Below are 24,006 nucleotides of genomic sequence, written 5' to 3' on the forward strand. Positions count from 1 at the left end.
CGAAAGTTCTACTTTTTCAACCGTAACTATCGAAGGAGTTCCGTTTCCATTACTCTTTTAAAATTTGGTTGAATAGTAAATCATGAGCAAAACAATATTTAAATACACCAAATTAGAACCTAATAAATATGAGTACACATACTGGAAAACAGCCGTAGGAAAACTCGTATCGTCTTTAATTTAAAATGAAAATTTTTGTTTCAATTGATTTGATTTTTTCAATCGCATTGATCTTTTCTTACGCTTCATGCTGGCAGCACTGCCACGCGTACGGAGAGAGAGACAACAAACACAAAAGAAAAAGATGGAGATAATTTTCGGCGCATGAGATGTAAACAACCAAAAAAAGGATCAATTTCTCGAGCTTTCGACTCAAACGTTTCAGATTTTTTGCACTGGCCGAACATGAATTGAATTTCTTGCCGCATCGCATCAAAAATGTCGATTTTTCGCAACAAACTGATCCTCGGATCCAGCGCCGTCGGAACACTGATCGGTGGCCTCGTTCTGTTGAAGTGAGTAAGCGGATAATTTAAGAAACCAAATACTGATTGCCTCCCCTCCCTAGGGACTATATGCAAGGGGCCAAATTCCAAAACAGGGAAGTTCGTGCCGAAGGAAAAGTGGTCATCGTAACGGGCGCCAACACGGGCATCGGCAAGGAGACGGCCCACTGCTTGGCCCATCGGGGCGCCCACGTTTACATGGCATGCCGGGATATGAAAAAGTGCGAAGAAGCCCGACAGGACATTGTGCTGGAAACGCGAAACCCGAACGTGTTCTGCCGGGAGTGTGATCTCGCTTCAATGCAGTCCATCCGGCAGTTTGTGAAGCAGTACGTATCGGCGGCATTGTTATGTAACGGATCGCTGACTTATTGGGTCGTGTGCTCACGTTTATTGCTCCTCCACCGATTAGATTCAAGTCCGAACAGCAGCGGCTCGATATTCTGGTAAACAACGCTGGTGTCATGCGCTGCCCACGTTCGCTGACCACCGAAGGGATCGAGATGCAGCTGGGTGTGAATCATATGGGACACTTTTTGCTCACCAATCTGCTCCTCGACAACTTGAAGCTGAGTGCTCCGAGCCGAATCGTCGTCGTGTCCAGCCTGGCGCACACCCGTGGCCAGATTGCGCTGGATGATTTGAACAGCAGCAAATCGTACGATGAGTCCCGAGCGTACGACCAGAGCAAGCTAGCGAATGTCCTCTTTACACGCGAATTGGCCCGCCGCCTAGAGGGAACGGGCGTCACGGTGAACGCCTTGCATCCGGGAATTGTCGATACGGATCTAATGCGGCACATGGGCATCTTCAATAGCTGGTTTTCGAGCGTCTTCGTGAGACCTTTCGTTTGGCCATTCCTCAAGTCGCCGCTCTACGGTGCACAAACGACGCTGCACGTGGCACTGGAGCCGTCGCTGGAAAAAGTGAGCGGTCAGTACTTTAGCGACTGTGCACCGAAGGATGTGGCCGAGCAGGCGAAGGACGAGCGGGTCGCAAAGTGGCTGTGGGCCGTCAGCGAGAAGTGGACTGGCACCCTGACCGGTACGGCTGCCGTTTCCTGACAGCGGATGCTACGTATGAATAACAGTAAGGATATTGTTATTTTTACGTCGCCCGAGCAAACGGCCACTGGCGCCCAGCAGCTCAATCCATCCTCGTACGAATGATCGACGATCGGAATCGGAATGTTATTAAGCTACACAACTAAAAGTCGCTTTTAATCGAACATGTTTTTCCTTTTTTGGGCTCGTCTGTTAGTCGTTAGTTGATTGGCGGCGCAACAATACATATACACCTTACTGCCATCGGAATGAGCTTTTATTGATTTGCATTCTGTGTGTTTTTAATTTTAAATTTCGTAGCACATGACGAAATCGAGAAACGCAAAATAAAACCATCGCAAAAATGGCACAGTTTATGTGGGGCCTTAAGGGGGGTTAGTCATTGACGTTACAGTGACTCGTTGATGTTACATCACCCATTGTTTGCAGACAACATTTTCTTTCCAATTTCGGGCGATCTGAACGATGTCCACACAGTGATGTTCCTGTTTTTTTGTTTTACTACATGCAAATTTTATTCTGTTTCATCCATTATCAATCGTACAAAGGGATTCTATACTGGTGATAGACCCGCAGAAAGTATGGTGTGTTTGTGTATATGGGTATGTGTGTGTGTGCGTGCGCGTGTGGCACACGGCACTGGATTCACTGGAAGTGAGTAATGGAGAAACTAAGTTTAAAACCTACATTATCACTCCGGAATGCCGATGACCAATGAAAGAAAGAAGGGCGAGGAGACAGCGATAGACACAGAGTGCGTGCATGTGCGAGAGGAAACAAGTTCAAGAATTTCGGTTAGTTATAAATATTCCAGCGAAAAGCCCTTTATTCTCTTGTGTGGATAATGCGCTTCTATGCGATCGTTTCCCGGTGGCCAATGATGGATAAGTTCTGCGTCCGCTAGGTCCGCTTGCGGGTCGGTGCAAGGTGCGACAGAGGGGGGTGGTGGTGGTGTAATTGCAGCGGGAGGCATTCGAGGAGCGGTTACTAAAAACAAAGCGAGTTCCAGTTCGTCCAGTTTATCCGTTGAAATAAAGGGTACATCATTATGTTTCACTTTTTCGCTAAAAGGGTTCCTCCTTCCAACCGTGTCCTTGGTTTTGGCTGTAAAGCGACTAAATTACTGACCGCTTCCGCTTCCAGAGTGGGGCCAACTCTGCCCCACTTGTCCATCGTTCCCCAGTTCCCCTTGATCCCGCTCTGCTAAGTTAATTCACAGTTGCCATGCGTGTGTGTTTGTGTGTCAGGGAGAGAAAGAGAGAGAGTGCATATGTTTTGGATAAGGATTCGTGTGCTATTGATTTCCTCGCCGATAGATGCCCTAATAATTTATTGTAGTGAACTTCGTGGAAGAAATACACATCCACACCAGAGAGAGAGTAACACGCACGTCCTGTATCGTCGGCCAGCTAGCCGTTTTCTCTGCCTTGATCGCTACTTGTCTCTGCCAATAACTTTCGGGTGGCGAACAACGGAAAATTTGTCCAACTCAAACTCATGCTGTCTTAAGAGTGCGGTTGCCTCTCTCGTTGGGGAAAGGGGGGTGAAGGGGGGTGGTCTGCTTCTGTTCGGGGTTGCTTTCGGGCAGGGAGAACTTAGCTAGAGTTGCACTGCTGGACGCGAACTCCGGGGGTGCCCTCGTCCTCGTCCTCTTCGTAGGCGTTCTTGTATCGGTTGCGCGACTCCTGCTCCGGATCCAGCTCGACCATCATGACCATCTCGGCGTCCTGCGGGATCTCCTCGAGGGGTCGCGGTGGCATGAACTGTTCCAGCATCTTGACCGCCTCGATCGGTAGCGTCTCCGGGAAGGAGACCGTAAACTGAACGATCAGCCGCCCCTTCTCGAACGGGTTCTTCCACTGTGGCATTCCCTCGTCCATGATGCACTTGATCGACTCGTGCTTCATCACCTCGCCCGGGTGGCTCGAGATTACGAGGCTGCGCTTGTCCAGCGTGGTGATGACCTTCTGGAAGCCGCAGAGCGCTTCCGTCAGCTGCAGCGGCATCTCCATCAGCAGGTCCATGTTGGAGCGCTTGAAGACCGGGTGCTCCTTCTCGGCCAGCACTATCACAATGTCGCCCGGCTGCAGGCCCGGTTCCTGGTCACCCTCGCCGCTGAAAACGATCTTCTGCCCGGTGCGCATACCCTTCTCGATGTGCACGTCCAGGATCTTCTTGTCGCGTACCTTCTTCTCGCCGTCGCACTTTTTGCACTTGTGCTTCTCATCGAACACCTCGCCCTGGCCCTGGCACTGCCGGCACGGGACCCTGTTCTGCTGCATGAAGCCGGGCAGGATGTGCTGAACTTTGGTCACGATGCCGGTGCCGCCGCACGGGGCGCACTTGTGCACCGTGCCCTTCTTGCCCCCGATACCGTCGCACCCGTCGCAGATGACGTTCTTCTGCAAGGCCAGTTTCCGCGTTACGCCACAGTACAGCTCCTCCAGGGTCACGGTCAGTCGGTGCACCAGATCGCGTCCTCGTTGCTCGCGTCGACCACTCACACCACCGTTGAAGATCATCTCGAAGATGTCCATCGGGCTGTGGAAACCGCCGCCAGCGCCACCCGCGCCGCCCTGCTTGATGGCCGCCTCGCCGCCCTCGTCGTAGATGGCTTTCTTTTCCGGGTCGGACAGCACCTCGTAGGCCATCGAGATTTGCTTGAAGCGTTCGCCTTCGTTCGGGTTTTTGTCCGGGTGGTACTTCATTGCCAGCTTTCTGTACGCCTTCTTCAGGTCCTCGGGCGTGCAGCCTGGCTTCACGCCAAGCACATCGTAGAATCCCGTTTCCTTCACCATTTTTCTTTTCTCGTTTTTTTTGTTCTTCTACTTTGCGCTCACGCGCTCACTTCTTTTCGCACGGGGCTTTGGGGATTCAATTCACACGCACGCTCCGGAACGATGCACACTTTGCACACGCTGCAAACCGCGGTGTAAGGTCAGGAATTGCGACGATTCTCTGGAATTGGACGGCCACACCGACCTTTTTTCTTCTCGAATTTTCACGATACTGCTGGGCCTCCGCGAACCGAACGAGGAGCGCTGGTGAAGTGTCCGATGACTATGACTGTCAACTTTTTAGTACTATGACGCACAGCACAGCTTTGCGCGAGCACCAAGCAAGCGCTGGCAGCACTGCCCGTGGCCCGAAAGCATGCGGTTTTCGGTTGACGTTCGAGGCTGGCCTTGAGGCGAACATACACAAAAAGCAAGCCGTTTTTTACTTCCGCATTACCTAACCAATCGTGGACGCTTGAAATATGCTTTTCTTATCATCCGCATCCTTGCGAGAGGCGTAATATGTTTCGTAAGGATACGTTTCATGTGGCCATGGTACGAAAATTGTTGGCCTGCCATCTTTGTTTCTGTTTTCTAGAAGTTTAACAGGTTCTAGAATTTTATCACAAATGACAGCTGATCACAACGCAGGCAGTTTGTACTAAAAATAAAAAAAGGAAAATTAACACCAGATTTTACCATTCAGTGTGTGATTTATGTAAATATGTTCCGGAAGAAAGGGTTATTTTTATCCATGTAACTTTTAGCGTCTTCTGAATTGAAACTTCCTTTTTCGTGGTAAAATAAAAAACAACCAACAGCTGGTCGCCAGTTCGAAGCTGAAATATTTCAACGCGGCCGCAGTGAAATGATTCTTTCCGGTCAAATGAGCTGTTATTAGTTTCTCGTTATTGGCTAGAAACATGATGAGTTCGTGGTTTGATTTTTCCAACTTATTCAGTTAAGAACTAAGAATATTGAAGAGAAAACAGCCAAAGAGAGAGAGCTGCTTGTTCGTATGGTTCATTGAAGATCCGCGGTTCATTATCGGATCCCTCCGTGACTCCTCACTAGAAGGCGGAAATATTAAAAATCACATCAACACATAATCTCATCATCATTATCCTATTAATTATTGTCATCGGTCGCCATAACGCCACGGTGTAATAATCCAATGAAATGTGAAAAACCTAAAGCATTTATGACCGGAAAAGCAATTTCGAAAGCATAAAAAATTCTACCCCCAAAGGCAGCGTCCAGCATCCTGTGCGCGTGGAGATTGAAACCCCAAATGCAGGTCCCAACCGTGGTGCTAACATTAGCGCCGCGTCATTTACGAAAGTAATTTTGTCAGATTAAAGACTAGATTTCCGACACTAATGCACGATCTATGTTAATTGCCCATACGAGCCTAACGATTACGCTGTTGGCGCTGTTGGCGGATCTTGGCGCGACACGAAACAATGGCCCGAGGAGCAAATGCTAGTTAGTTGCTGAAAAACCACCGTTCAGAAGTTATTTGATTGTACAAAAAAATACAAATTTCTGCTTGCTGCGCTTTGATCGCCAAACGTTTCGTCCTGCCATTAGTCGCCACACGATAAGCCTGCCGCTATTTTGGCGCTAAAGATGCGATCTCCGGGATGGGGTTGAAAATTCCCCATCGTCGCCAGCGGTTGGAAGAGGAATCGAATCGCCAATGCCTACGATAACAGCCGCCCGTGCTGGGCTGGTCGTGATCAGACCCTATCTTGTTTGTTTCTTTTCTTCCGCCGAACGCACGAAGCTAGAGAACCGGTTTGAGTGGGCCCATCATCACCGGCTGCCCCGCCACGATTGCCGACGGTGGTAAGAATGCGACCTTAGCCGGTTCGCGGATGCGACCGTTGAAAAGGTCACCAAGGACGTTCGGAATTCTGGTTTTCGCCTAGACTGGCCACGCCAGCCGCCGAAAACCGTCGGCGCCAAACGGTGGGCCCGTCGATAAGGCGCCGCGCGCGCGTCGAGAACTTGCGTCATAAAACTGAGACTGAAAAAGGTTTTAGTGTCTGCGGTTTGGATAGCGAAGGATTTGGCTGATTTTCGACGATCGTTCTCTGGCGGTGGCGCGGCCGTAGCTAAATCTCGCCAATTTATGGTAGTTCGTTAGGCAAGTCTATTTTTGACCATCGCCAGACGTCTGCTTTTGCAGTTAGCTTCCCAGCCTATTTTACGATGGGCTAATTTGTATCAGGATAGGACAGTTTTGTTTGTGCGTTTATTTCATTTCATGCTGTAAAGTCATCAGCCGACATCCTATGAAATTGGCTAGAGGGTAGTTAATTGGACGTCACTGGGGAGCGTGGCACTCTTTCCGGAAGGGTTATTTATTTTGAAAATGTCACACAAGTCCTAGTGGGGATGTGACAGGGCAAAGAACACTTTTTCGGCAGCCGAGTTACGTTTTCCACAAACAACTCAAACTCGCCAGCCAATCAAACGCTGGCCAATCGCACCACACGACACTGAACCGCTCGGCGACGACGACGACGATCGGCGATAATGATGATCCTCGGCGCTCGTGCGGTGCGGGGTATACAAAAGTTCGATCCGGGTTATGGCGCCAGTCTTGATACGAGTTTTTGGCGACAGTCGCCGTAGTCGTCGCCACGTTCGGTGGATGCTGGCTGCCGCCTGCTGCTTACGATCTTATGATGTGCGAACGTTTGCGAGGTCCGTGCGCTGAAGATTGACACTTTCGGTCTAAATTGGTCGTCAGATTCACATGAGGGTGCCACGACGGAGGCGCCTGAACTTTACAGGTTTTCTGGAGATTTGAATCCACTCGACCGAGGGGAACTTTGGAAGTGGAATTTCTCACCTTCTCTCGTAGGAATCCATTATTAGCGTTGAAATCACAAACAGCTGGCGCCATCGCCATACACAGGAATGTTTGCAGAATACGTCAGGTCGATCTCTGGTGTCACTGGTGTCGAACACACGGCAAAAGTAGGTCTAATCCGGATTTTCCTCGCTGGTACCGCTTCGGGTGGACTATTCCGCCAAAACATTCTCTGACAGTTTCTATTGCCACCAGCTTTCTGCGTAACATCCTAGGCCTAGGCGGACGACCTTGATCGGAGGAATTTGTTTACGCTGCGCATCGCTTCACGAACTTCGTCCCAGTTCCGACGCCCTTTCTTCGCCCAACCCGCCGGCGGGCTGCCGAAATTCAAATTCGCGATCGTTTTGCGCCGCGGCGCGCCAGATTGTCGCGAACAATGAACCGCGCAAAGGCTAAAAGTCGCCCCGAACGCGGACCGAAACCCGAATTAAATCCGAGTGGACGCGCAAAAAATGGGCGATCCAGCCACTTACGGAGATCGGCATCAGCACCTTTTGGACAGTCCGAGAGGAGACTTTCCCCGCCCGGGCGCCGATCGGCGTCAGACGGGCGTGAAGACGAGCGACTCGCGGCCCACTATGGTCCGTTCGCCTTAACCACCCCTTAGCCACCCCCGTTTCGATTGTTTCGCAAATCTTCGCCATTTGACGGCCTTCGGGATCGGTGCAGATTTGGGATGAGCGAGGCGGGCGAGTGTCGTGGGCCGCCACCGGCGCGCGTTGGATTAGTGATTACCATAAAAATTTTGTTGTTATTCAAATGAGCCCAGAGGTACACACACGGAGCAGAGAGCGCGAACGTAATGGCATATTCTGGTTCATTCGCTACGTCCCCGCGGTGGACGGGCCAATGTCAACATTTTTGGAATTCCTCTGCCGCCGGTTTTCGCAAGCGCGCGTTCACGACGTTTAGACTGCCAATTGCGTGTGCGTATGGGCGGGAAATTCGGAACCACTGGAAGGGAGTTTGCGGGCGTTGGAAGGGAGTTTGCTCAACTGCCGGCCGCTGGGATGGCCGAGAGGTAAGTTCTAGGAAACACCTAGACTTGCTGTCAGACATCAGACGATTGATTAGCTGCTGCTGCTCCGAGGGTGTGAGCAGCAGCAGCAGTTGACCTATCTCAATTTACGTAATTTGCTCACAATCGGAGTTCCCTGGAAGCCACGAATACACGAATGTGCGAGAATAACCACCGCGGCGATGAGCATTGTCGGTGCTGAGATCTTCTAACAACGACTAAACGTGAACCGGATGGAACTGCTGTAACAGGAACGAGATGGCGCACGGCGCGATCGTGGAACACAGCGCACCGAGCGGGGTCTATACTTGGTTCAACAATGTTTGGCGATTCGAAAGCTCTAATTGAACATAACCTAAAAGATTACTTTAGTTATTCGCCAATCTTCTATCGATCGTATCGGTTGGGTGTGATGCAACCGTCCTAAAAACTGGTTATAGGCGGACTTTTGATTTAATAATTGCTGTCTGTAAAAGTTTCCGGATCTCCTGTTTTTGGGGCTCCACTCTATTTACAGCATCATGGAATGCAACTCTCGACACTTCCCCGCTGATGCTGTCGTCCTTCGACGAGGAAGCCGGTTCCGTTGACTTTGACGTAGACTTTATCATGACGCGCGAGCGAGCTGACGGTTCGTGATAAAAAAGCTGTTATTCTGCCGGCGTAAAAATCGGCCATCATAAATCTTGTGGCCGCTCGGGTGTCTGCAGCGCTCCGGCAGATCCTACAGAGTCCTCGGTTTAGTTCTTTTAATTTAAATGTGTGTTCTTGATTGCTACACCTGTCTTGCCTGGCTACACCACCTGTGTCGCGTGGTTCTATGGCTCTCAGTTACGCTCCATTGTTCCAGCAAGCCGCGAACTAATGAGTGGTGTTCCTGTAACTGTGGCCGTGGCGAGGGCTTCATTAGTTCGGCCGTCCGCTCAGAAGCCAACGTTAATAATAGCTATTAGATAACCAACGATTATCGGGATTTAAATCTCATGACTTATGGGTTTGTGGCACTCATGACTTATGGGTCTGTCTGACGACGACGGTGATCCTGAACAGGAAGTGGCGTCTTTTCGGTCCGAACGCTCACGGAAGTGGAATCAACTCGCGCAGAACGGATTGGATAATGATTCTTGGAACACCAGACCGACCGAAATCCGAAGCTCTGGCGGAAAGGCGTCGTCACGGTGTTGACATGTTGACACGCCGGTTCTAGCTACCGAAAAGATGAGCCGGAAGCATAACGTCAATGACACTCCGAAAAACGAATGCGCCATTTGAACCGAAATCAATGTCCATCGAGCGAAGGCAAACAAGTAGATCAAGGGCGTCTCTCCACCAGACATCTTCATTATCAGCCTCTAACTCGAGCGTGCTCGATCTTCAGCTGAAGAGTCGTCGCTTGCGTCGATAGCGAACCCTTAAGGACGCAGAACTGAAGCACCGGTGGAGCGCAAGCACTCGAAGCGCAACCTTGTCGCGAATGGAAACTTCCACTTTGGGTCCGCCGACAGGTTGGGCGCTTTGGAGCGGAGCGCGTTGCTTACAACCGGTACCGTTTCGGGAGTGGAACACGTCAAGTCACGATCCGTCCCCGGAAGTCTGGGACGGGCCAGCTGGCCGGTGCCAGCCTACCGAGGTGTGTGCGGCTGACCGATCCGCGGTGATCTTGAACTTCAGCTTGACAGATTGCCTTTGACGTCGCCGGCGGGGCCACCGTCGGGGCGATCACCGTCGGGAAGATCACTGTTTTGATTGAACGGTGGCAGTTCCCCAAGGGGCGCCCATTTACGCCTCCGCCCTCTGAAACAATCCGAAACCCAACCCCCTGTCGCCAGTGTCGGGTCTAGTATAAAAATCCTAAACAAATTTATTAGCCAGATTAGGAGGGAACGCGGCCGGGCGCGAAAAAATCTCTCGCCTGCTCGCCGGCCTATCCGGCATTTGCATAAATATTTGTCCAAATTCGGCCGCATGCGTATGTGTGTGTGTGTGTGTGGCGTCAAATGCCGCAGCTGCACGCCGGCACGATTACGTCGAGCGGCGGCCTTTCTTGGAAAGCGAGCTATCAGCCGGACCGGAGATCTTCAGGCATCAGTCGCTGGGGCTGTGACGTAGGCACGCAGACTGGCTGGCGCCTCGTTGGTATTTCGCGCGGCTCCAGTCAGACACGTGCTCCGCCATCATGGAAGCCCTGAAGAGTGCCAGGGAAAGGCAGTTCTCCCGGCGACTTCTTCGCCGGTCGGCGGGCATGGTGGTCCGTTGTGATTGTAAATCAATCGTGCCAAACAGGCGCGACACTGCTAATCGTCTCCCGGTTCGGTCCCCGGACTCGCTGACGCCGACCTGGATAACGTTGACGGCAAGCCTTTCGTGATGTGACACCATTGCGGGCGCGTCGGGATGACTTTATAGATCGTAAAGTTAAAATTAAGCTTCCCGGGACACCCAAGAGGGCGGCCTAAGAGGATCTGCATGCCAGCAATCGACTCCGATCGTTATTTTGCCGGCTAAAAGCTTACGACTGCTTAGCCGCCGCCGGCCGACGCTGATTTGACGCTTGATACGCTTAGAGCGGAGCCGGCAACTTCTGAGATCACGGGCGAAGGTGTGATCAAGAAATATTTGTCCCCTCCGCACCCCGTGCTGGCCTTGGAGCTGGGGAGCACCGATCGAACTTCTCACACGCCGGGGTGATTGATCCGCCAGCGGCTTTCGGGGGGTGTGAAACAGTTGAAAAGGTAAAAGAAATTTGAGTGTCAATAAATGTGGCGGCATCGTTTAATGGGCCGCTTAGGCCGGGCCCAACCCGGCCCACGGTTTCCGTGCACTCTCCGCGCTTTTATGGCACCTTCGGTGGTGGTCGATTTAATTTACGATTGCACTCTTACGGCTCGGACGGTTCAGTGATCGGCCTTTGATGCGTAACCGATGATGGAATGCCGCGCGGGATGCCATAAAATGACAGCCACGCCGCATAATTCTACCGGATCGGATCGGTTCAAGGAAGGAACCGAATCGAAGGAAGAACGGCGGTATGCTTAGTTGCTGCGCATTGTGTTTACCCCAAACCGACCGACGCTTCAAGGTTTGTTTTTCCACCGCTCTCAATGCTCAATTCGTGCCGGGCCTTAAAGGTTAGGGCCTGTTTAAAGGTCTAGAACCGGTGACAAAAAAAACACCAAGGGATTCCCTTCCGGTAGCCAGCGGAGGACAACAATGTATTGTCGATGGTTGACGCATTTAGATGTGTCATCGTTAGGGCCCCCCTCGTCGTCATGCAGTTGATGATCGCATCATCATCGAGTCGCGCTTTTGATTGATAATGCTCCGTTTGGTCCGTGCGCAATTAGCGGTCTCAGGTCGGCCAATTATGTTGGCCTGCAATTATCGAATTCGGTGCCCTTCGGAGCGAGGCTTTCGAAGGGCACCGAAGGCCCACTGCGCCAAGAGTCTCCCATTGTTTCGTGTGCTGTGCGCTTGGGAATCCTTTGACAATCGCGGCGCCGTCGTCATCGTTAGTCAAACATTCCGATTAACGACGTTTTGATGGGGTGTTGTGATCGATCGACGAAGGCGATAACTACTGGGGCAATTAGGGTATCATCGTCGCGGACTGTTATCTGAAAAGGAAATGCTTTCGAGTGAACGAAGCGAAGCAAAATGGACACCGGTGTGGGAGCGAACGATGCGGATGCCCGTTGCAACGCGAGCCGCTTACTTCCGCGTGGTGCTTTTGCCTGCAGCCAGCATCTTGTTCTGCTTTGGGCGATGTTCTAAGATGGAAGATAGGGTAGTTGTCGGTCCGGAGAATAATTCAAACATTAATTACGGCCCACCGGTTGGCGTGCCACTACGCTGCGACCCTCGCCTATGCGTCGGTCACTGGCTCCGCGGGTTGCTTTCAAACATAGCCCGCCCGCCCCGAGCGAACCAGGAAGACATCTCGCGAGCTGTGCATCTCTTCGATCACTCACAGTCGATCGGAGGCGATAAGCAGATGAGCCCGGCGAAACCGGGCTTTCCTGCTGGAAAAGTGCCAACGGTGGCCAACGATTCTACGCTAGAGATAGAGGACGGTCACAATGCACCGTGTACGATGAGGAGAACAATGCATTTTTTCCGTACTGTAAATGTGCCCCGTTCTGTGTTCCAATCCAATCTACAGTTCCCCGAAAATGTTTGCCTTTTTGCGCCTCATTTTTCCACAACGACGGTGGAAAGAAAAAGAACTTTGCCCGGCGCATCGAATGCCCCGGGCCGGACATTATTGCGACAATTTATGTTCCAACCCGTCCTGTCCAACCGGAAAATGTGCACGATCGCTCCTTCGCGGGCTATTTTTAGCCCTCGCAATGTTCGCATACTTTGTTTGCATCCAAAAATATGCACCCCAAACAAGAAACTCGTTTTCTCGCGCCGCGCAGTGCGCACGTAAAACATGTTAATGCCATCAGTTTGGGGAAGGGCGAAAAGAGAACAGAAACAGCGTTCTGGAGACGTCACACCAAGCACCAAGTACCGAGCGAAGGCCAGGGCACAGAGAAAATAAATAATGTGCAGCACAGCAACTAACCAAGCAACGTTTGGTGCGGGCCCCATTTCACCCGTCCGCACGGAACAGGTTTGAGCCGGTTCCCGTGGGGCATCCGGGAGCGGTCGTCGAACAGGAAGTCAAAATCGGCGAGGCACGGGGGAGCGTTCTATTTTTAGCCACTGAGCCCGGGTGAGTCGGTCTCTTTTTGCGGCACACGTGTGCAATGCATCGTGGGACGCTGCCCAAATGCGCTTCTGAACCCCCGGACGAACCGGCCGACGCCGGTTCGTCGGGTACACCGTCGTTGAAATCTTTCTTCAACTCTTTTCGCCACCAGCCACCAACGCCTACGGCCTTCATTTACGCACCCGCCGGCCGGTTCGTTGGTCGGGTTATGGTCGTTCGCTTCACCGAAATTGGTTGCTCCTTTCGATCGGCTTGATCGTTTACGAAGCAGAAGAAGCCGCCCAAAATAGCCGGCCGGGCGGGTTTTCTTTCACCCACCTTCGTGGTCCGTGTTTTCTTCTGAATTCTGGGACCAGGCGAATGAACCGGATACGCCCGATGGCCGATGGGAATGCGATAAACGGTGAAGGTGCGTTGAAATGCAATGCACCATTCAAACTGTCGCCATAAAAAATGCAAACTTCCATTCGTTCGCCCCAAACGGAAGCGATCGATGTCGATCGAGCACATAATTTGTCGTGTGAAGTAACGCCTATGGCTGCGGGTGTCGGGTTGGCGGGCGATTTTAATCTACGTGCTAACGCACAGAAGCCACCCGGGAGATACTTAATACCGGGATGGCAGGAAGCGACAGGATGCGCTGATGGAATTACGAGCGACAACCTGCCGATCGTGGGATACCGGCGCACAGTCTGACGTCAGAACTCGGCACGGCAAAGGCAGGACGTCCTTCGAAGGCATTCGCGGCGCTGGCTTGCTGGGAGAGCAAATAAAATCAGGCAAAACAAACTAATAAATAAAGAAACCAAGACGACGGGCCAAAACAAATCAATGTTGATCTGCGGGAACAACAGACAATATTAGTATGCGAAACGAAATCAGACTAACGAATGCACAAGAAAGCCGAGAGACCCACGGATCGCCGGACCCGCCGCCGCAAACGGGTCCGGCGACCTTGGTTGGCCTTTGCGAAAGAGAGGTGCGTTTCTCGCGTGGAAGTTTCTCGATGTTGATGTTCGGGCTAATTTACGATTTCCACGAACGACACGCACCCGGCCGAGCGAAGCCTCGAGAAGTGTTTGTACCGCGTTTGTACACGGTTGGGCACATTCCTATCTGGCCGCCGAACGCCTCCTGTCCCAAGCGTTCCAATTCGTAACTGATGCAGACGTAAAGATAAAGCTCCCCTCTAGGGAGCCTCTCCAGATGAAACGTGAACAAAAAAACGGCACAAAATGGCTGGCGTGCAGCGAAACTCCCTTTTTCTCCTTCTTTTCTTGCCGTTCGTGCGGTTAGATACCGTTCCGTGGGCAAGTTCTCTGGGCTCCCTGCCCGGCCGCTTCGTCGATGGCAAGAATTTGGCAAAAATACCGACGGCAGACGGTGCGAGATGGTGGTTGACAAAAGCCGAATAAACATAACCGGTACGTGGCTCCGGCGTTCCATCCGCGGCCTGACTGGCGCCAACAAATTTATAACACTCCCCAAAATTAACGTTATTAATATAATAGACTGGCGACGAAGCGGCACAGGAAGGCGCAAAACCTTTGCGACTCTCCAGCGCCACGACATCTGGTGCCAGCCGTCGGTGGCGGCGAGTCCGGGTGGAGCATCACCTAGTGTCGCCACCCGGTTCGATCCGGTTCCGGGCGGTTCACCGGGCCACTGGACGTTGTTTGTCGGGGTGGGGTGTCTCGTTTTTTTTGCTGCTGCCCGGTGATCTTTCTCCGCCCGATCGGAGCCAGTTTTCGCTTATCTAAGTTATTTCGATAACGACCGACGGTCGGGCGGGAAGGGAAGCAACAACAAACCGGTTACCGAAATTAACTACCCAAGAACCCGAGCGGGTGGCAGTTTTGGCGACACGGGGCTTCCACGAGTCGTGTGTGTGTTTTTGTTTTGAGGAAGCCCTACGAGCTTTTGGGCGCAAATCGCCGGCGCTAGGGTTCGTTGCCTGACATTGGAACGAAAGACTTCAACGCGCTCGAACCGCACGTGGACGGAAGCTTCGACGGAAGCGGATCTTCGTTTCGCACCCGCGCGCCCGGCCACCGGTTTGCCGGTTTTGTTTACGAAAAGAGTGACCAAAGCAGGGCGCGAGAGCAAAAAAAACGCGACGGATAACTTTAATTTCGATGCGCGCCTAGTATTGCGACTCGGATTTCTCGGGTTGTTGTTTGGATGTTTGCGTCAACATTCCGAGCTTCCTTTCTCCAGCGATGGGTCCAGGTTACGGATCCTAATGTCTGCTTCGGGCGGGTCAATCCGCGCCGTCGTGCGTCGTAATAAATATTATGTAAAATGGGATGTGTTTTTGTTGGGAATTTCCAACCAAATTTTGAGTGTTCCTGAACCGTACCGCCGGCAGGTCAACAATACGCACCGTAATCGTCCGGGTTGGATAATCGAATGAGTCAGATTTGGGACGCTCTCAGATGAGTTGTGACGAATTTGCGCCTTACACTTAGCTGAGCATTAGCGTGATTAAATTGTTAATTGCCGCAAAAGATCAACGACTTCCTGCACTAGGCGTACTGATAGATGTGCGCCTGCCGGAGTGGCCCCCGGGAGAGCTCATTACTCATTAGGCGAGGCCTTTTGGGGTTGAATCGCGCCAGCCACCGTTTGGCAACCTCCAAATGCTCAACGCTCATCCGAAGCACCGAAAGGGTCATCGCAGATAACGGGCGCTTTCAAGCGCACGTGCCCTCGATTGATACCGAGGTGAGGCGGCGGACCGAGCTGGCGGACCCTTGCTCAAGTACGGGAACGAACGATTGTGTGCAAATGAGAAGCGCTCATCATGCCGCCGGCACTGGGAATGCAGCTCCAGCCGAAGACAACCCCGGGGTGGCCCGGGGTTCCCACCCCGAACGGGTGAAGGGCCCGCAACAGGGGCGCCTGCGTAAACCACAACACCGACGACGCGGCGGTGGCGATGTGTACATAGGTTTTCGATTCAATTAACGATCGACGGCGTGGTTACGGCGAATCCGTTGGCAATCCGTTGGCCCAAATTCCCGACGAAAGCAGCGCGCGAATGAGAATGAGGGGAAAAAAAAAATCCAAACCCACCCGAAAGGGGACGACGATGGCGGTTACCGCAGCTGGGCGCGAGTAATCGCCGGCTGCGCCCGGGGTGGGTGAGAGAACCACTGCGGCCGTAAGAAAACAAAACCCTGCGGCCAAACATTAGCACCCATACAAACATACAAAGCCGGTGCCCTGAACGGGGTGGTGCCAGCAGTGAAACGGGTGTGAGCGCTAAACGGGCCACGCGATATGCGCCTAGAGACTAGAGTAGCTGGCAGGCACAAAAAAATGGGGAATCAACTCGATTGAAACAACATTTTATGGTCGATTTTGTGCAACACGCCGCTTGATCGCACGTTGAAGTCACCGTGTAGTCCGTGTGCTGGGTTGCTGGTCTTTATTTTTTTGCAGTGTTCTTGTTTTCCCGCCGAACGGCCTTCCAGGTTGGGGCGCCAAGGTTGCAAAACCGCCGTTGCCGAGCTGCGATGCTGCTGCCTTGGGCCTGCAATGTGCCTCTGTCCATTGTTGCGATTAGTGAACGGTTTTGGTGATACAATTTTAACATGATCGCGGTGCTCCTGTCACGGGTCATTAAATTTGAACCGAGTTTGTTGCGAATATTGCACCATGCCGCGGCCGTCGGGTTCGTCGCTTCAGCTCAAGTCTTTTTCGCTCGTAATCAAACTGATCATCTTCGATGTGACCCGGCCGAGGAGACCCACTTCGTAGCTGCCGGATTTCCTTGAACCCGTTTCACCTTCGTCAAGAACGCCACTAATGAGCGCCGGCTAATGCTTACGTCACGGAGCACAGGTAGAAGAATCTAATCCTTCAATTGACTCATGCTCAGCGCCGTAGATATCCGGATCGGCCAGGGTTTTTCGAATACACACACACACAGATAAACCTGCCCACCCAGAGGGTCATGCGGGTGAAGATGGAGCCTCTTCTTCTTTACTCCTCGCAGGAGAATCCGGTCGTCCGTGAACTGCGTGATGCGACGCGATCCTTCTCCATCGGGCGCATCCACGCACATCGGTCGTGTGCATTCGCACAGCGCTCCGTGTGGGGATCGAATTGCAATCAAGCTGCGTGGATCGCAGCACACGCAACCTTTGCACAGGACACCGCCTCTCTCCGTGAAGGTGAACGTGGTGGGCCTCGCCACCACCGTCGACGACGTTGATCTTCGATCTGCTCTTCGTGCTGGCGGATTATCGAACGCACGGTTCAAGTGCGCCGGACCCGGGCGCGGAGGTCGAAGTGGATGCTGGCAGCTTGACCTCGGTGGCTAGGTGGCTCGGTGACACCGCATCCTACTGGCTGGAGCCGGTGGCCCAGCCCGCAGACTTCCGGCCTGGACAACGTGTTTTCCTGCGGCGATGCAAAGCAAGCTTCACGGCCCTTCGACCCGGTCGGGGGGTTTCGAATCGCGTTGAAAAATGGAACGAAGATTAATGATGCCCGCCGATGGCGTGCTGCTGCTGCTGATGATGATGGATCCCTAATTCGGGCGACCCCCGGGGCGGGGACGGTGCTTACGTGAACACTCAATTAGGAAACTAATATTCGATTTGAGGTTTGAGGTTGGCCGGGACACCTGGTCGGTGCAGGAAGCGGCGTCGAGAAGCGGCTTGACGTAAGACGCGAACCATATCGAAGCCCGTTACCGGGGCCGAAACCATCGACAACTGCGCCGGCTTGCGACAGGCCGGTTTGATTGATTTAGAGCCAGCCGGGTCGCGGGTCCCCGCTAGGTGCTTGTGGTTTACTTTACCAGGCAGCCAGCCCACAAATAGGAAGCGGCCACGGCAACGAAATTGACATCGATCGCGTCTCGAGCTGATGATGAGGCCGAAGAGTGATGATGTTCGTTCAGCTCGTTTCGCTTCACAGTGGAGATCAGCCACAAGATCGGTTCGAGCATTCTAGAGCCACTTCAAACTGATGCAAGTTGACGTCTGGACCGCTGGGGCCGGGATAAAAAAAGCTTCCCGATCGGCCAAAAGCTGATGCAAATGGTGGTTGGCAATTTTGAGTCGACTGTTTTTGGGGGTTCAGCCCGAAAGGAAGCTACCTAGCGGCCGCCGCGTTAGCTAATTGGATCCACTTTGGCCAACCGTGATTAAGTAGCGGATTTATGGGTAAACCCATAAACTCCTACTAATAACTGCGCTACTCGCTCGCTCACGCCAAGCGCTGACAGGAAGTGTTTCCTTTCGGCGGTCCACGTCTAACTGTTTTCTAATTTATGGTTCGGGTGCGCCTGCACTAGAGAGACCCATCATGCAGGGCAGCGCAGGCAGATAAAATATGTCGGATCACGTACTGCAGAGGAGCAAACAAAGCAGGCCGGCTCGCTGCGACGCCCATGGTCAAGGGTAAACATATTGTACAAACAGTGTCCGGTGTTGGAGGTGTTGAATCATGTGCACTTGTTTTCCTTTTTTCGGCCAACGTTCCGGCATATTTTTTGGGCACAGAAAATACCTCCACCTTTCACCTGCCTGTCATCCGGAGAGCGTCGTCGGAACGCAGATCCGTGGGCCGACATCGTCCGTCGAAACGTAAACAAATTCTTTCGCGCTTAACGAGCCTACGTTTGGCGGCGTTTTTGTTTTCGCTTCCTTTTTTTCCCGTGCCCATTTAGTGGTGGCCTTTAGAAGGTTATTTCTTTCGCATTTCGCATGCGCGTCCGTCCCGTCTGTGTGTGTGTGATTGGATGGCTTCGGCGCCACACTTTTTTGGGGGGGGTCTCCACTCTGCGTCCCAATCCACTGTGCCAGTTTGGTCGGCCCACGAAACTTGTATCGCGCTTTTTACGACTAAACTGGCGCCAATCGGGGGGTCCGCCGGTGTCGCGTTTTCGAGCTCTCCCGGAATCGGCTCGAGACTCCCGGAACCGGTGCGCGCCGGCAGATTGGTGGCCCTCGATTGCCCTGGACGTCGACGTGTCTAAAATTGGCTAGCCTCGCAAAGATCGCCAGACGTCAGTATCGAAGGAGTTGTGCGTTGTGGACACGCGACGATCCTGCGGTCAGCTATGATTAGCTAGGTGACAAACAACGCCCGGCCGACGGATTGATCGAGGCTGTTGTTGTTTGTCGCTCCGCGCCGGCTGCGTAGAACCGCGACGCGTCAACGAAAAACAGCGGCGCGCCAAATTTGCGTGCCCCGCCGACTGGCTGGCGTCAGTCAGCTTCGCTGATTTGCATAATTTTTATAACATCGGAGAGCGGAGACACCGAAGAGAAAGAACGAGCCACGACAGCAGCAGCATCCGTGGCATTTTGGGGGAAACCAGACGAAGTTTTGCGCATCGAAACCGGACCGATGGAAAACAAATGGAGGCCTACGGCGCCCGCGGGCTCCGGATTGCCGCCGTCGGGGCCGCCGGCGCCGACGGGGCAGTACCGCTAGCTGCTGGGGCGACGAAGCGCAGATAACGAATGATAATGATGTTTTTGTGTCGCGCTTCTTCGAGGACTTCGCGGACCAGCACGATCGTACGCGTATACGAGTCGAAATGATCGAAAGTCGGTTCCACTGTCAACACGGGCAGCTTGTTGATTCCTCCAGTGTCATTCTTGCCAAAAATATTTCGATCTAATTTTGTCATTCGTTAAGAGCGCGCCTTGAGCTGCGGCTGAAAAATTAAATAGTAATTAAATTCTAAAACTAGAACTTGGACGAGTCGCTGGCTATTCTTGGCTTGGTCCTATTTCAAATCAATATTTCGGTGCCAAAGACGGCCAGCCGCTAATTTGTTCTGGTTCTTTTTTCTAGTTCAGCATTCTTTTCCCGAAGCACGAATCCCGTGATGTGACATCACCCGACGTATCGGCCGTCTTTTTTCTCTTTGCAAACTCTCCCGCGCGGAATCGCGAGAATAAATTACGGCCACGCGCAATGGTGCTACCGGTCCACTTTGCTGATGGGTTGTGGGCATGATTTAGCAAAACCTCCCGGAACCCCTCGCTTGATGAGATGATCTGAGCCCTGGGGGCCTGGAGATGAATGCAGGGCTTTCATGGGGTCCGACGTTCGGCAGCTCGTTAGGAAGGAGCGGAAACGAGCGACGAGAATTACTATAATGGGCACCCAGCCCAAAAATGTACCGCCTCGCCGACTGACCAACGAAAGCGGACACAGCCCCGCGAACCCAAAGGCGAAGCAAAATCACCAACACCTCCGATCGGCTCCCAGCGGCCGGATCCAGAGGCGGATCTTCGGGGCGGCACCCGATGACCATGTGACCTTCGGCAGCGCCCCTGCCCTGAGCGCCGCTGGGAGCTGAGACACTTTCGCGCAAGTCATCAAGAACGAACCTTTATGGCTCGTATCTAGCCCCGACACGGATCTAACCGGACGGACCGGCTTGAGTGTCGAGCTTCGTTGAGGTTGAGTGATCCTCAAATCGTCTTCCCGGGCGAAGATTGAGCCGTTCTGGTGAAGATTGCGGATCTGCGGGTGGCACAAAACAAAACGGAAAAAAAGAACGTTCCAACCCGAGGAAGTTCCGGGAACGGTCACGATCGGCACCCCACTTGGGACATGGCTTGGGAAGGTGATTTAATTGAAGGCACTTTATGCTCCGCGCAGTCCCGGGCTCGATTGCTGCCGGTAGCCGGACTGCCGACGCTAATGGATGCAGATTCGATCGGCCATTAGGCCAGCCCCGGGTCGGGGAAGCCGCTGGCCAGCGTTTACCGTTTACGTACTTGGCGCAAGATCGATGACGAATCGACACGCAGCCCGACGCGCAGCCTTTTAAGGAAACGCACCCGCGAGCATCGCCCGCCGATGGCGAGGCGTCGGCGTGACACCCATTGGACGACGCATTTGGCCACGTTCGTTCGTTCTTTCGTTTGGTTTTTTGTTTTGTTTTGAGAGGTTCATGTTGTTTGTTTGCGCCAAACGCGTGATTAGCGCGATTGGTGTGTGGCTGGCGTCTGGCAAGGAAAGATCATTTGTCGAGCGCTTTGTGGGCTCGATGAATCATCGGCGGGGTGACTGATGAAAAGACCCGAATCGAGTCCTGGCACCACCACCTCCGGATGGTAACAATTTGGCCGGATTTATGCAACGGCATCGAGTGAAGATTGTGGCATTTATGTGGCCACATTGGACACTTCTTTTGCGCAGTTACATTCCAGACAGGAATTTCTCTCATTCTCTCTCACTCTCCGTCTCTCGATTTAGTATAATTATCGTCGTTAGTTTTTGGCCCGGTTAGAGTCTCCGTGATAATAAATGATTTGCTGGATCGTTGCTAATTGCAAATGGTTAATGTCTCTGTTTGGGGCACATTTCCATTTTCGCCTGGAATGTTACTAATGATTCCGTGTACCGAATTAGCTGTGGCGCGATGGTGCAGAATTTTGCGCCAACATTCGTCACCGGTTTCATCACGATGCCATAAACAACAGTGGTCAGCGATGACCAGTCCGTCAGCATTGTTTGGACTAAAGTGCGTTCCTCCGTGGTGCGGTCGGTGTCGTCCAAAAAAAAACGAAACAAGCATCATTTGATGTTGCAGCTGGGCGTACGCGCCTACAATCAGTGGGCGGTACACTCGTAAGCGTGTAAGTGCACGTCCCGGCCACCAATGTTTGTGAATCGCCCTCAGGTTAGGCGGCCACAGCACACGAGTTACGTGTTGATTGTAGAGTGCCTATCGCGCGGGCCCCCGGGCGATTAGGGCACCCGACCCGACCATCATCATCGCCGCCACCGCGCTCCGTTTTTGGGGGAGTGTTGATCGTTTAATTTTCGTTTAGAGTTGCGCCATCGGCCGTCAAGTAAATGAGGTTTGCTGCCTGCGCTACTTTATTGATTCGGGTGTTGAAATATCATCCACCTTTTGCGGCGTACCGCAGCAGCGGACGTGCCGGGTTTGTTGATGAAGCTCTTGGAATGTCCCCACGGCAAAGTCGTCTGGGGAAAGGTTTACATTTAGCCTTGCCAACCCGTGCCACTGTGAACTTCCATTACTATCAGCATCGGGCCCTACTTACTGCCAACTAAAAACACAGCAATCGAAATTCTGCTTCGTTCTAAAATCATCTACTTCCTTTCTGATCTTTCGCGGGAACCTTTTCGCACCCGATCCAACAGTCACAGGATCGTCTTCAAACGCCTTCCAAAACGACGTTCGGTTTAGTATAGCCCGTTGTGACACGTATGCCAACCTGGACGGGACGCGTGGGCCGCAATCCAATTAACATTCCTGCCGGCGATAGAGAGAGAGAGGCTACCAGAGCCCACCACAGGTTGGCTGGGGCTCATAAATCTTCGCGACGCCAGCGAGGACCATCTTTGGAGGATCCGGTGGCTTGATTTGATAGCGACCGGGCCCCAGACGGGCTACTTCAGTGAGTAATAAAATCCGTCGAGCCATGCGATATGGCCACGGCGGCGACACTGAAACAAATCACAAAATGGAGTATAAAACAATTTGATGTGTGGAGGCCTTTGTATCTCGTGCACGCCTCGCCTCGCCACGGTAGCCATTAAACCTCCGTAGATTCCGAGATTGCGCACGATCAAGTTCCCCCTTAACCTTTGTGCCACTGTTTAATGTTTGGCTCTTCAGAAATTCTTGAAATGTTGCCGAATTCAAAGAGGAGCCCCGCTGGTGGTCACTCACCACAGCAACGGCAGCCCATTTGCGGTGCGATGTTATCGTCCAAAACCGTTCCGGTGGACGGCAAATAAGCGATTTCGTTGAAATTATTTTACACTGAGTAATGACTATTTTCGGTGGCCAACCTGCCACCGGTTGCGGGCGGGTGGTCGTATGTAAATGTGCTAAGAGGGCAGCTTCTCGGCACTTTGCGGAATCGGAATGCGGGACGTTAAGAACCGCGCGGAAGCATCACGCGTACATCGAGGCGGAGTTGTTTGTCCGACGGGAGTTCGGCTGTTTGGCTGGCGGACGACGGCAACCGGAACCGGTCTCGCGGAAAGCCACTCTCGCAAAGATGGCTCACAGACCAAATTCTAGAGCAATTGCTCACCGTCGGCAGCTAACCGAGTGAGCATTAGCGAAGCGAGCGCCCCCGCGGAACCGGTTAGCCAAAAATGGGCTCATAGTTTGTTGTTGTGATCTAGCACCGGGCAGGGAAGCAGATTCACCGCGGTTTCGGAAGGTGTAAACAAAACCCACACGCCGACCGTTCGGTTGTTTGTTTTCCATCCTGGGATGGAGAATGAAGTTAAAGGCAGCACCGCGAACGCTGATGGCGCATTCTTTTCTGGGGGATTTCCCCCAGGCAATAGTCGCGAACGTCACCATCAGAACCACCCGAAGCACCGGAATCACGCGGGATACAATTGTTCTGCTTGGAGCGTGGTTCGTTAGAAAGGAAAGCCAATTTCCCGTGGGATGAGTTTGTGAGACAAGAATGTCGAAAACAGAAGATGCTCCAGGATCCACAGAAAAAAAAGAACGAAGAAGAACGAAAGAAAAAGTTAAAGAACCGCGCCGCCACTCCGGGATCTTTCCGCGGCGCGAATCGAGAGAAAAGGTAGCGAAGAAAACAACAAAAACAACACGGACGGACAGAAAAAGGGGAAAACCAGACCAGAAAAAAGAACCTCAGCAAAAAAACAAATCAAGAGAAGAGGCGTACGCGCCGAGATGGCACGGAACGGAACGGAAGAGGAACCCGGAACGCCGTAGAAGGTAAGGGTGGCCGCGGGGAGGAGGTACCAGGAGCCAACCATGGCTTTGATCCGCGTGTCTCTGTGTGTGAGCGACAGACAGAACGACACGGCGATCGGATGCATTGTTTACGCATCGGCTCGCTGGCGAGATCGGTGCGATCGCGTAAGAGGGGCAGCCCGACGGCCCCACTGGCCCCAGAGAGAGAGACCACGCGCAGGAGAGAGCGAGAGAGGGCGAGGGCTTCGGGTGGCGTCGGCCAGTCGGCATATGACGTCATGAGCTACGAAGCCGGCCCCAGTATATAAGGTGAAGGCCGCCCGGAGGAGCGTGTTTATTCAGTC

General features: G+C 52.8%; 2 protein-coding genes across 2 annotated transcripts; one reads left to right on the forward strand and one right to left on the reverse strand.

Moving 5' to 3' along the window:
* The first annotated feature begins 324 nt into the window (after nucleotides 1-324).
* Nucleotides 325-1,924, forward strand: LOC128267769 (retinol dehydrogenase 13-like). The gene is made up of 3 exons (XM_053004685.1): nucleotides 325-515; nucleotides 569-835; nucleotides 919-1,924. The coding sequence occupies exons 1-3, from the start codon at nucleotides 439-441 to the stop codon at nucleotides 1,568-1,570; spliced, it is 996 nt and encodes a 331-aa protein (XP_052860645.1). The 5' UTR covers nucleotides 325-438; the 3' UTR covers nucleotides 1,571-1,924.
* Nucleotides 1,837-4,606, reverse strand: LOC128267765 (dnaJ homolog subfamily A member 1). The gene has a single exon (XM_053004681.1). The coding sequence runs from the start codon at nucleotides 4,366-4,368 to the stop codon at nucleotides 3,166-3,168; it is 1,203 nt and encodes a 400-aa protein (XP_052860641.1). The 5' UTR covers nucleotides 4,369-4,606; the 3' UTR covers nucleotides 1,837-3,165.
* Nucleotides 4,607-24,006: the final 19,400 nt, after the last annotated feature.

Source organism: Anopheles cruzii, chromosome 2 (assembly GCF_943734635.1).
Source record: "Anopheles cruzii chromosome 2, idAnoCruzAS_RS32_06, whole genome shotgun sequence".
NCBI classification, from domain to species: Eukaryota; Metazoa; Arthropoda; class Insecta; order Diptera; family Culicidae; genus Anopheles; species Anopheles cruzii.

What these genes read in the sequence shown, in the direction of transcription:
- LOC128267769 (XM_053004685.1), top strand. Translation starts at nt 439, where the DNA reads ATGTCGATTTTTCGCAACAAACTGATCCTCGGATCCAGCGCCGTCGGA. An exon ending in GGTGGCCTCGTTCTGTTGAA is followed by an intron (nt 516 to 568) that starts GTGAGTAAGCGG and finishes TCCCCTCCCTAG; the next exon opens with GGACTATATGCAAGGGGCCA. An exon ending in ATCCGGCAGTTTGTGAAGCA is followed by an intron (nt 836 to 918) that starts GTACGTATCGGC and finishes TCCACCGATTAG; the next exon opens with ATTCAAGTCCGAACAGCAGC.
- LOC128267765 (XM_053004681.1), bottom strand. Translation starts at nt 4,368, where the DNA reads ATGGTGAAGGAAACGGGATTCTACGATGTGCTTGGCGTGAAGCCAGGC.